A 12,575-nucleotide genomic window follows, 5' to 3' on the forward strand; every position below is an offset into this window, starting at 1 on the left:
ACACCATATGTTTGATTGTTTGGCATGTTTGATAGGACGGGTCCACCAACTCCATTCAAACCCATGCATCTGGGTGGGACCCATCATTTTATATCATATATTGAAAAGCTCTCTCGTGAGCTCTTGGGAAATGGAAAATCTGAAAGAAAGAGTGACACGGTTTGCTATTAAGGAGGCATCATTGATGTCATTTTCACGGAAAACAAATGACACAGTTTTACTATATAAAGACGAAAATGGACTGCCGTTATTGAAACGAGGGAGTGCGGATATTAATTCCACCAAGCAATCCTCAACAAGTAACTCCGTTTACTGAGCCACCTGGCCCACCTTGTCTTTTTGACCATCTAACGGCTATATTCCAGTAATTATTTTTGGGAAAAGATTTTGTCGCCTCGCTGTAGGATAATACACCCCATTTTAACGTGATTGTCTGCCCACAATTAACGTTACAAGGGGGTGATTTATCCTAAAGTGGGGTGATAAAATCATTACCCTTTTTTTGTGGGCCCTACAAAAGCAAAACCTAATAATAACCTTGAACGGGTAAAAACAACAACGAAAGTAGTGGGGAATTATGGGGAAAAAATATGGGAAACAACTCATAACGTGGGTTGTTAAATTTCGGGCAACGTGTGCCACGTCATCGTACTATCATGAGAAATGGAGGGCAAATTTAAGTTACTAATCTGAAAAAGAGAAGAAAAAAAAAGCTAGACCTTCTTAATTTGTATGTCGGTTTTAGTGTGAATGCAGAGAAAGCTAATCAAAAGGCATTGGGACTCCTTTTTCTTTCTTCTTTTTGTCTTTCTCTTGTTAATTCTCATGGTGGGTTCTGTTTAAATGTCTATTTTCTGGGTTAGATTCAATGGTTTTTTCTCCATTCATTTATTATAATCTTGATAGCAAAATCCCTGTTTGATTTTAAAAACCCACGTCCAAAATCCGATTTTTTTACTGAATTAAGTGGTGTTTCTCATTCTCTCTGGTTTGTAACGTTTTTGTTTTTGCATTGTCTGTTATTCTACTTAGAATTGTTGGGAAATTCAGATCTCCTTGATAAGCACAAACCTTAAAAAATTCTAATCTTTTGGTAGTGGTTTTCCTTCTGTTCCTTTCTCCTTTTTACGTTAGCAATTCCTTTACAAAATCTTAGCTTTCACAATAAACTTTTAAGCTCTCTTTTAGAATACAAAGCTTTAGAAATCCATTGCTAAATCCCCTTTTTATATCACTTCTATCTGTGACTCAATTTTTTACTCTTCTTCTTTGATTTCATAACCATACCCAAAATCAGCATTCAGAAAGCCAAAGTTTCTTCTCCACTTTGGAAAAACTAGGCCTTTAACCTTCCTTTTTAATCTCCACTTCATAAAAATTATACATAAGATCTGTTTTCTATTTTCCTTCCTCTTTTTCCTTCTCACCCTCATTTATATCTGAGTTTCCCCAAACCCATTTTTCCATCTCATTTGGTAGTGACTGGTGAGTTTGTTAAGAATCCTTGTTTTCCAATTGGGTTTGAGAGGAAAATGAAGAGATTGCAAATTTTGATCTGGGTTCTCATTTTTGGGCTATTGGGTCCTGTTATTGATGCACTTGGGGTGAATTGGGGGACGATGGCAACGCATAGATTGCCTCCGAAGATCGTCGTTGAGCTCTTGAAAGACAATGGGATTCAGAAAGTGAAGCTATTTGATGCTGATAAAACTACTTTGTCTGCTTTGGCTGGAAGTGGGATTGAAGTCATGGTTGCAATTCCAAATGATCAGCTCTCCAGAATGAATGATTATGATAATGCTAAGTTATGGGTCAAAACAAATGTCACTAGATATAATTTCAATGGAGGAGTCAATATTAAGTAAGTTTTCTTATTAATTTTCTTGGAATTATTCATACTTAATCATAATTTCTGAATATTATTGTGTTTTTTTATGTTTAAAGTCTCTTTTTTTTCGTCCTAACAGGATGTTGTATAATGTTTGTGGGATTTGCTTTGCTTTTTTCTAATATTCTTATTTGATTTCTCTTTCCCTTTATTTTTTAGGATTGCATCTAATTTTTTTATTTTATTTTATGATATTTTTACTGTTACATGTTTGATGGATATGTTGATGTATAATATTCAAGAAGGAGAAATGTAGCTTTGACATATGAGTTCTTTGATATTTATTATTTGAACTCTTTAGAGCAATTTGTTAAAGAGTGTCATAAGAAGCTAATATGGAATGGAATAACTGTATGTGTTCTATTGCATTGAATTTTCGATGAACAGCTTTGTAGGTAGCTCTGTTTTTTTTTTTTTTTCCTTTTGAGCTCGTTTCTGGGGCTCGTTAGCTTATTTTGTGGTATTTTCTCTCTAATTGGTTGGTATGGATAGGAGTCTTAGAGATAAGAGTTCTCAAGATTTGCTTAGGTAGGAGTTTTAGAGGAAGCGGTCAAGTGGGTTTCTATAAATAACGTGTAAGTAGTTTTTTTTTTTTTTTTTTAAATCAATGAACAAAGTTGTTCCAGAAAGTGTGTCTTTGTACAAAAAGGAGGACAGACCCTTCCCTCAAAATGGGTCAAGAGGCTGATCTTCCCTTTAAGAAGATCAATCATGTTGCGAACTGATTCGAGTTCCTAACACACACACACAGAGAGATTATTCTTGGGAATGTCTCATGTGGTGAGAAATTGGGAGGGGTTTTTTCTCTTTGTTTGTCTTGGTTGAGGTTTGTGAGTTTTGGCTTAATCCCCCTTATTTCTTTCTCAAAGTGGAAGATCATGATCTCAACTGTGGCTGTAGGCATCTTGGCTGAACCACTTAAAACTCGGTTTGTGCATCTTGCGGTTTGTTCCTTTTTATTTTTATTATTTCTTTTGTGCGCCATCAGTTTTCATGTTGCACCGCCGGATTTCTCAACACCAGGGACCAGAAGGCGACAGGTAGAAACTTTCCTATCCAGGGGGGAGCTCTATCCCCATTCTGAACACGTCAACAGGGTTTAGCCATGTGCAGGAAATCTGCCAACATGAGATGAGCTGTCCATAGATAATACTAGATAACCAGACTAACAAAACCCAGAGAGGAAAGAAAAAAGAAGCAAAACGGCTGTAGATACAAGTCTATACATCATGGAACAAAAGCACTGAAACAGAAAAAAAAAAAAAATAGCAGAGGCAATGAAGACCAATGGAATATCCTTCAGCCGTCAAAGAAGCAACACGACTGTTACATAGGAAATTAGTAACTGTTGAATCCCCTATTTTAGGAATCTCAATAACTAGGTTTGGCTTATCTCTTTTGATAGTTTATTGGTTGTTATGGAGTCCTAGTATGTTAGGTTGTTTCCTAATTTTTTTGCTGAGTTGTTATTGAGTCCTAGTGTTGGGATTCTAATTAATATATGTTGAACGACTGAAAGGAGGAGGAGAGCAGCAGATTACTCCAACTTGTGTTTTCGCATAGGAGGTTTGGCTCACCTTAAAGAGCATGTAACAGTTCATTTTCTTTTTCTTAGCTTTCATAGTGAAGGTACCTATCAGTAACCCACTAACCTGTAATTGCAGAGACTCTTTCAACCCCTCTAGCTAATATATCTGCCATTACATTTAGCTATTGGAGCACGGCGAAAAGCTAGAATGTTACAGAGATATCCCTCAGGCATGATCTGCAACTGACTGACCTTCACTTTATGCTATAGCAACAAGGGCCTTCTGGGGTTGTGCACTATCAGAATACAAGCCAAGGTTTTTTTTCTTTGCTATCCTCTGTTTACGTCGACCTCTGTTCTTGGGCAAAATTTTACCAGAACAAATATGGTGAACAGTGGACAAGCTAATTTAAAGAAAGCCATTTTTACCTCCTTATGGAGTTCTTATTTTACATCTGTATATAATCTATATCTACTAGAATGAAGTATGAACTAATGAATACACACATACATACATACATACGGTTGTTGAAGGCTCTGCGGAGATGTCACCTTTAAACATTCACATCCAGCTAGAACTGTATCCATAAATTAAACCCTGGTATTTAAGCTATACTCAAATTCTAAGACATGTGATGTGATGTAAATTACTGTAAAATAATAAAATTTCAGTTGGGAATGTTGGAACTTGGAAATAGGTATTAAGGTTTGCATCACTTCTGTCATCCTTAGTTCCATTTTGGCATCACAAACAAATTCTGATACTGATGCCCTGGTTGTGAATCTTGGAAAGTAAACAATTTCCAATTAGACATGCTCAGTGGGTACATGTCAACACAGCTATCCAGACAATACTTCCTCTTATCTTTTGTGTGCTTATTTATTTATTTTTTATTGTTGTGTTGGTTATATTATACGTGCATGATTTTAATTTACTTTCGTAAAATGTATATATTTTCCTTTGCTCGTATGAACTAGTATTCATATAATAAGATTATTCAATGGGCTAACTTAATGGAAAAGAGAAATTCTAATGTTATGTTTTTTTTTCAGTGGCGAAAGCTCCCAATATTGTCACCTTATCACATAATTGTAGAGGCATCTTCTCATGTCAAGTTTGCCAGGATTTTCTTGTTGATCTCTTTTCATCTGTTTGAGCACCGAAACACTTGGATGTCACGTGGCTTATGACTGAATAAAATCTTCCTCCAGTCTCTATTGAAAAAGAATATGCATATCTTCTTAATAAAACTAGTTGAATCTTAAACAAGTTTTGTAGCTGTTTCAATTTCTTGTCATTATATCTACCTATACCTAGCTTTCAAGAATTATTAGTAACACTTCGTGGAGTCGTAGAAGACTCAAAAGAGTGCTTTGGTTAAGCCCAGTTCGTTTTGGATTTGAGAACTGAGTTTGACTCCAAAACTGATTATTGGGCTATAAATTACATTTCGACTCCAAAACTCTTCTATCATCTGGGTCAAAAAACCATTGATGTGCTGCTGGCATGCAATTCTCACTCTCACTGAATGGTGAATGTACTGTTTTGTTATATGAATTTCCAAGTTTTGACTGTAATGAATTTGTAGACAAATGACTCTTACAAACAGAACTTTTAATAACAATTTTCTTATGGATTCTCATTTTGTGTTATCTTTTGGAAGATATGTGGCAGTTGGAAATGAGCCATTTCTTTCATCCTACAACAATTCATTCTTGAATACCACTTTTCCCGCTCTACAAAACATCCAGAATGCCCTCAATGATGCTGGTTATGGCGACACCATAAAAGCCACTGTTCCCCTCAATGCTGATGTGTACGAGTCTCCTTCGAACAACAATGTCCCATCTGGTGGGAGATTCCGATCCGACATCAGTGATCACATGGCAGAAATTGTTCAGTTCCTCAACAAAAACAACGCGCCTTTTACTGTCAACATCTACCCATTTCTAAGTCTATATGGAGATGACAACTTCCCTTTGGACTTTGCTTTCTTTGATGGTGTGAGCAACCCAATAACAGATAAAGAAGTACAGTACAACAATGTATTTGATGCCAACTTTGATACTTTGGTTTGGGCTCTAAAGGGAGTAGGTTTTGGTGATATGCCAATCTTGGTTGGAGAAGTTGGTTGGCCAACAGATGGTGACAAAAATGCTAATGTTGGATATGCTCAGAGATATTATAACGGCCTTTTACGGAGGCTAGCGATGAATCAGGGGACTCCAATGCGACCCACATCTATAGAGATGTACTTGTTTGGTCTAATAGACGAGGATGCGAAGAGTATCGCACCAGGGAACTTTGAGCGCCACTGGGGACTTTTCAAATATGATGGACAGCCAAAGTACCCAATGGATTTTTCTGGGCAAGGGCAGAACAAGTTACTCGTGGGAGCGAAAAATGTGCAGTATTTGACTACTCAGTGGTGTGTTTTCAATACAAATGCTAAGGACCAAAGCAAGGTCGGAGATAAGATTAACTGGGCTTGCACTAATTCTGATTGTACTTCACTTGGTTATGGGTCTTCATGTAACAACTTGGATGCTAATGGAAATGCTTCTTATGCATTCAATATGTACTTCCAAACTCAGAACCAGAAAGACGAGAGCTGTGATTTCCAAGGTCTTGCAACGCTGACAACTCAGAATGCCTCACAAGGGGATTGTAATTTCCTTGTGCAGATTGTTGCTTCTTCTGCTCTCGCACCGTCGATAATGATGGCTGCATTCATGCCAGTATTATTCTCCATCTTTTTCCTACAGTTATTGTTTTTGTAGATATTTCAATTTGCAATTTATTTATTTTTCCCTGTTAGTTATTGTACCTTGTTAGACCTTCGGAATTTTCATTTCTTTTATTGATTTATTCATTGAATAAACATATAGGTGTCTTGCATCTCATCGGTTGCCGCTGATTGGCATTTCCGATCATTTTGTATTAGAGGTTATAGTTCAAATTGTTTTGGGTTAGTGGTTCTGGACTTCAACCTGGCACTTAAAGCTGTTTCTTGGCTAGTCTCAGATTCTTTGTATTAGAGGTTTTACAGTTTAATTTTTCTTGGGTAGGTTCAAATTGTTTTGTGCTGGAGGTTCTAGAGTTTAATCTGCACTTAAAACCTGTTTCTTGGGTAGTTTCAGATTCTTTGTATAGGAGTATCAATACTTTAACCTGCATTTAACCTGTTTCTTGGGTGGTTTCAAATTGCTTTTTATTGGAGGTTATTGAGCCATGTTACATGGATTCTTCTAATGGCTGAAGTTTCGGTGAGGGACACATGTCGGATTCCAATACTTTAGGATTCTCCCTGTGACACTTCTAGATCTTTTTTTTCTGTTTTTTTTTTTTTTTTCTGAATGCTACTACCACAACTTCGCAATTTCATCCTCATAGTAAGTTTTTATATGGAATAAAACATTATATTTACTTAACCTATTTAAATTATAACGATATTACTATGTAAAAAAAGTTTAAAAATTAATTAGTTTCAGATTATTTTGTACTGGAGGTTATATAGAGTTTAACTTGCACTTAGCCTGTTTCTTGTGTAATCTGTGTGCCTGTACATGCACGTAATAGGGGTACAACAAAATTACCACCCTTGATATTTGATCGAACAAATATCAAAGATGGCACATTGATTACGAGCATGTACTCCCGGACACCATATAAAATCCCATTTCGCAGCTGACTTTTGCATGTGTAAACAGGAGAGAGAGAGAGAGAGAGATATTCATGTGAAAACAGTAACTGCAATAGTCGAGAGTTGTCGAGTTGAAAGAGGATTTGTGACTGAAAATAACATAGTTAAAGGTTATATACAAATGAGATTATTTCTTATTGGAGTGGAAATTATCTCATTTGCAAATAAGGGTTGTAGCTGCTCGATGGCCATCTTTAAACTACACAATTTATAGCATCCAAACAAACAATTTATAGCAACCAAACAAACAAAATGCTCCATTTGCAAACAAGATTAACGTAAAATAACCTTATTTCAGTGGCATCTGAACAAGCCACCATTTTCAAATTGGTTCACAAATGACAGCAGTGTAAGATCATACTTTTACATTCCATTAATGCAATGAAAGTTCATAGATACAAGTTGAAGTGGGAATAGAAAAAAACCCAATTAAATCTACATACAAATAAATTTCTTTTTTTTTTTAATTTTACAGAATATAATTACAAATTATCGTGCTGAATGACTTGTGCTCCTCTCCATCCCTCACCAGGGTTCAAAACTACTGGTACAAGCATGGAAGCAGGCCCAGTGCAGATGAAATAGTCCTTCCCATAATTTTGTGAGAGAGAGCCTGGGCTGCATAAGTAAATGTCATCATACCCCATCCTCATCACTCTAAACCCAAGCCCACTCCCCTGTGTAAAATTAAAGCACATTCCTCATTTATTGAAAAGTTCAAAAAAGCAGTAATGGATTATTAAACTGGTAACATAAAGATATAGGAAAGTTCATATATCAAATACTAAAATCTTTGTCTCTTCGAAGACTTACGATAAAATTCGAACGATGTAAGAAAAGATTAACATGGCCCCTGCACTCACAAATCAAGAAATGGTCCAATGTGTTTACTGTTCAAAAAAATATATCAAATACAAAACTACAACAATCTGAAATTGACTGAATTTTTATGATGAGAGGAGAGGAAAATAAAACCACCAGCACATTCTAGGACTTTGGAAAGAATGCAGCTCCTTTTTATAATGATATAGCCATTGTGAAAAAGGTGAAATTATCTTGAAACATATAGATGGGGGAAGACCACAAAGTTTCAATTCCATAAGTGGTTCAGATGTTGACTAACTACCAACTTAAGCAGTTAGGAGTTATTAAAGAAAAAATTATTCTGAAGAAAAAAATACTTTGGATTCTGTTTTTTTTTTTTTTTTGCTGATTACTAAGTCTTGGTTTTCTCTCAAAACTCATGCAAAAAAGAAGTTATTTTTAATTGATTTCTTACAAAGAAATAGAAGAATCAATTAAGAGAAAAAAAAAATCAATGACTTTGATAGGAAAAAAAAAGGAAATCAAGAAATCACCTGATCAATGGTTTCATATTTTGAAGGTGGGGTGCTATAAATCCTCTTCAATCTTTCCATAGGAGGAGCTGTATACACTCTACTCATCTTGTGTTTCATCATGGTATAGATGTTATCTTCCACACTCCATGACTCTTCATTTGAATTCCCCTTGTCGTTAGAACCCGAACCGAGAAATGAAAACCAACCAGGAGGTTCAGCTTCCAGGGCTTGGGTTGGGGACATGATTCCAAAGCTCGAGGATAACGGCGGGTGGGTGCAATAAGAGCATCCCTTGAGCCCTTGGATTGCAGAACCCCTTCTGGTCTTGAACTTCAAATGGCTTAAGATTGCACTAGTCAGTTTCACAGTCTGAGGGCCATTGTTCTTTACAATGACTGATGTTGCCATGCTGAGAGCATAAAGGGAGACAACGTATTTTATCTCAAGAGTGCCATCTCCATTTGTACATTGCAGTTCAACCTGCATCAATTAAAAGAATTCAAAATTCTCTACCAGAAGGAGAACCAAGAAAATACTTACCACATAAATTCAAAATTATGACCTTACACTAAAATCTGAAGAGGGCAATATTCACCTTTCCAAACAAAAGATTAAAACCATGAATCCAGACCTGAAATTGCCAAATGAAATATAACTATGATACGCAACAAGATTTTTATTTTTTTATTTTTTGAAGAAAAAAAAAAGCAGCTTAAGGCCTTCGATTTTGACAAGGGAGAATCCACCCAAAATGAGGGATATCAGAAATGAAATCTAAAATAGGCAAAATTCACACCAATCTAAGATAACCCAGGATCCAAAAGCCACCCAAATGAGGGATGTTGGAAATGAATTCTTAAACAGGCATGATTCAAAGTTTCAAATCATTTTCATAAAGAACCCAAGATCCAAAAGCATGAAATCTACAACAGGCAAAATCCACTGTGAAACAACCAATTACTCCAAAAGCTTAAGCTGTTAGAGTTGGTGTTATTTAATCATTTATAATTCAACACTCCCCCTCACGTGTGGCCCTTCTTTTTTTCGGGTTAGCCCTACACATGGCACATGTGACCTCTCTTTTGGGTTGGCCCTACATGTTAATTTTTAATATCAAGGAGTTGTTGGGTTTTAAACACAGAACCTGCTGAGTCAATATCTCTGATGCCATGTGAAACAACCAATTACTCCAAAAGCTCAATCTATTAGAGATGGCATTATTTAATCATTTATACTTCATCATCCACAGCATTTTCAGATAGAACCAAAGATCCAAAAAACCACCCAAATGAGGGATGTTGAAGATGAAATCTAAAAAAGGCATAATTCACACCACTTTCATACAGATCCCAAGATCCAAAATCTATGTAACAAACTAAAATACATTCGCAATGTGATTGATCTTCTTAGAGGGAAAATCAGCCTCTTGCACTTCGCAGCCACTTGACCACTTCCTCTAAAACTCCTATCCAAGCCAATCTAGATGCCAAAACCCTCATCTCTAAGACTACTATCCAAACCAAACAACTAGAGAGCAAATTCCATAAGATACAAAAAAGTATAAACTAATTTATACCTCCCTAAGTGGTACTCATCTAGGCACGTAACAATCTATCCAAATGAGGGATGTTGGAATTGAAATCTAAAACAGGCATAATTCACAACACTTTTGGACAGAACCCAACATCCAAAAACCATCCAAATAATAATAAAAGAAAAGACCCAAATGACTGTTCTTCAAAAACATATAAACGAAGATGGAATAATACCTGGAGTGCATCAATGGAATCAGAATCAACATCCTTAACAACCCAATCAGAAACACAGCATTGGGAATCCATTGTAGAGACATCATTAAGAATCAAACCAACCCCACCTTTAACTGAGCCACCATCAGGAATGGTGTAAAGTATCTCCTCAAACCCCTCATCTTTCCAATACACCTTGGGTTTGTAAGAGGTAACAACCCCATCAGATATTCTGAGGGAAAGGGAACTCCCATTCCTAACTGTGAGCTCTACAGCCGTAATTCCATCTACTGATTCCCTGAACTTGATTCCTTTCCGGCCAAACTTTTCTTCGAGAACTTGGTATGGAGATTGGATTGTGGTTAAGGAAGAGGCTTTGATTGAATTGGGTTTGGGGAGAGAGAAAGCGAGGAGAGATGCCATTAAATTACTCTTCCTCTTCCACACACTAGTCTAGTGCTACTTTTGCTACTACTAAGCTTATCTTTTTTCTTTCTTTCACGAACTATTTCTTTTTTCTTTTTTGTCTGGCCCTGGTTACTCGGTTTGTGAAGTTATATGGTGTCCAATCTCGAATTTATGGGCTCAGTCGTTAAATGATCCAAACTGTTTTAACGGTTAGAATCATCAGATTCCCACAAAACGGAAATGTTATCAGCACTACTGTATTTTGATGAAGGCACTCCTCACTTTATTAAAAGTACCGTATGGCCCACACGATAGGATGATCCAAACCGTCCATTAGATGGGCCACAGCCTAAGTAGGTTGTGCCTCCAAAGTCATTTCAATAGGTTGATCCTAACCCTCCGATCCGAATGTTAGAGGTTAAGAGATCAACCCTCTAAAATTCGGATTGGAGGGTTAGGATCAACCTATTGAAATAATTTTTGGGACACAACCTATTTAGGCTGTGGCCCATCTAATCGATGGTTTGGATCATCCTATGGTGCGGGCCATACCATACTTTTAATAAAGTGAGGAGTGCCCTCATCAAAATATAGTAGTGCTGATAACATTTCCCTTTTTTTTTACCCGGTTTGTGAAGTTATATGGTGTCCAATCTCAAATTTATGGGCTCGGTCGTTAAATGATAAAAACGGTTAGAATCATCAGGTTAGACTGTATTTTTTAGTGCTTGCACCATTAAACAAAACAGAAATGATATCCAAAGGGAAGTGATATCAGCACAACCATGTTTTGATATTTCCACTAACTAATATTGTCTTTTAATATTTAAAGAGCCATCAGAGGTTATTCCACTTCGCCAAAAGCTGTCACAAGCCGATTAAAAAAGAAAAGACAAGCAGGAATTGTGCAATTATTAAAACATGGTTGTGCTAATATGATAAACCCAGTTAGCCGATCGTTAACAGACTTAAAGTGAAGGACTACAAAGTGAACGACTTGCAAAAAGTGAAGGACGCAAAGTAGTAAACAACTGAAATGAGTTCAAAGAAAGAGAAAGAAATGTTACTTTTTTTTAGCATAACTGGTCGGAATAAGTTAGTATAGAGAAGGTGCTCTTCCTCTTCCTCTTCCTCTTCCTCTTCCATCTTCGATCCCTTAATCCCCTCGATTGATCCGCATCTTGCAGGCTGGGACACTCTGTTTGTATCACAGTCCCATTGAGAATTAGAGCAGGGAGGAACAGAATTGAGAGGACATGACTTGTGGGAGAAAAATAAGGAAAAATAGAACTCTATCTTGAATAGAGTTTTTCTTTTCCCTATTTTTCAGCCACTTCCCACCCTCCCCTTCTTCATGCCCCTCTCAATTTCTCTTCGTCAGCCAACACATGATTAAACCAACAAGATAACAACTCTATTCTCTTTTCTCAAACAGTCTCATTGTCTCCACAAAAGACGGGCTTCACTGGTAGTTTTATCTTCAACTTTGCCATTTGTACTTGTGCTTCCTATCTTTAGTATGTCAATGATCCCTAGTGGGTGTTGGATGAAGAACAGCCTCTTTAGGGTTCCATGTGAATTGCATCACTTTTTGTTTTAAATAAATGTTTTGTGGGTTGTTTCTAATCAAGAAAAATGTTTTTATAATTAATAATCAAATGAAGAACTTTTATATCCATACAACAAATGGTCAAGAGGAAAGATTTCAAAGGAGATACAGAGCATAAGAACAAGAGGAAAGGCCACCCTCTATTTTTAATTATTTATGAGATTCATGGCCACTAATTTTAAAAAGATATTGGTTTAAGAGGGGAAGTATTTCCAGAGCAATGTTGAAATAAAATATCAGCCAATGTTGTTTTAGGGAATGGCTAGAATTAAAAACCAACAAGAAAGGAGATGACAACTCTGGCATTACCGGGATCTGGAGCTGGATCAGCAACCTTTTCCGATTCCGCC

The 12,575-nt window shown here is 36.6% G+C and overlaps 2 protein-coding genes and 1 pseudogene across 4 annotated transcripts; 2 read left to right on the forward strand and 1 right to left on the reverse strand.

Annotated features, from left to right (window-relative positions):
- The first annotated feature begins 677 nt into the window (after positions 1-677).
- On the forward strand, positions 678-6,320 carry LOC143887703 (glucan endo-1,3-beta-glucosidase 8-like). The gene is made up of 2 exons (XM_077391850.1): positions 678-1,861; positions 5,081-6,320. Exons 1-2 carry the CDS (start codon positions 1,533-1,535, stop codon positions 6,195-6,197), a joined length of 1,446 nt encoding a protein of 481 aa, XP_077247965.1. The 5' UTR covers positions 678-1,532; the 3' UTR covers positions 6,198-6,320.
- A 1,144-nt stretch (positions 6,321-7,464) lies between these two features.
- On the reverse strand, positions 7,465-10,762 carry PNSB2 (NDH-dependent cyclic electron flow 1). 3 transcript variants are annotated; one of them, XM_077391853.1, is made up of 5 exons: positions 10,230-10,762; positions 9,056-9,091; positions 8,479-8,940; positions 7,934-7,973; positions 7,571-7,797 (listed from the first exon to the last, which is right to left on the reverse strand). In XM_077391853.1, the coding sequence occupies exons 1-4, from the start codon at positions 10,629-10,631 to the stop codon at positions 7,962-7,964; spliced, it is 912 nt and encodes a 303-aa protein (XP_077247968.1). In that variant the 5' UTR covers positions 10,632-10,762; the 3' UTR covers positions 7,571-7,797; positions 7,934-7,961. The 3 variants fall into 3 exon arrangements, with proteins under 3 accessions (XP_077247966.1, XP_077247967.1, XP_077247968.1); XM_077391851.1 differs by lacking the exon at positions 7,934-7,973 and having other exon boundaries at positions 7,465-7,797; XM_077391852.1 differs by lacking the exons at positions 7,934-7,973; positions 9,056-9,091 and having other exon boundaries at positions 7,465-7,797; positions 10,230-10,761.
- LOC143889015 (U6 spliceosomal RNA) lies at positions 7,916-8,008 on the forward strand (annotated as a pseudogene).
- Positions 10,763-12,575: the final 1,813 nt, after the last annotated feature.

The sequence above is a fragment of the Tasmannia lanceolata genome, unplaced genomic scaffold (genome assembly GCF_043159265.1).
Source record: "Tasmannia lanceolata isolate RefF3 unplaced genomic scaffold, GAP_Taslan_0.1 ptg000012l, whole genome shotgun sequence".
NCBI lineage: Eukaryota > Viridiplantae > Streptophyta > Magnoliopsida > Canellales > Winteraceae > Tasmannia > Tasmannia lanceolata.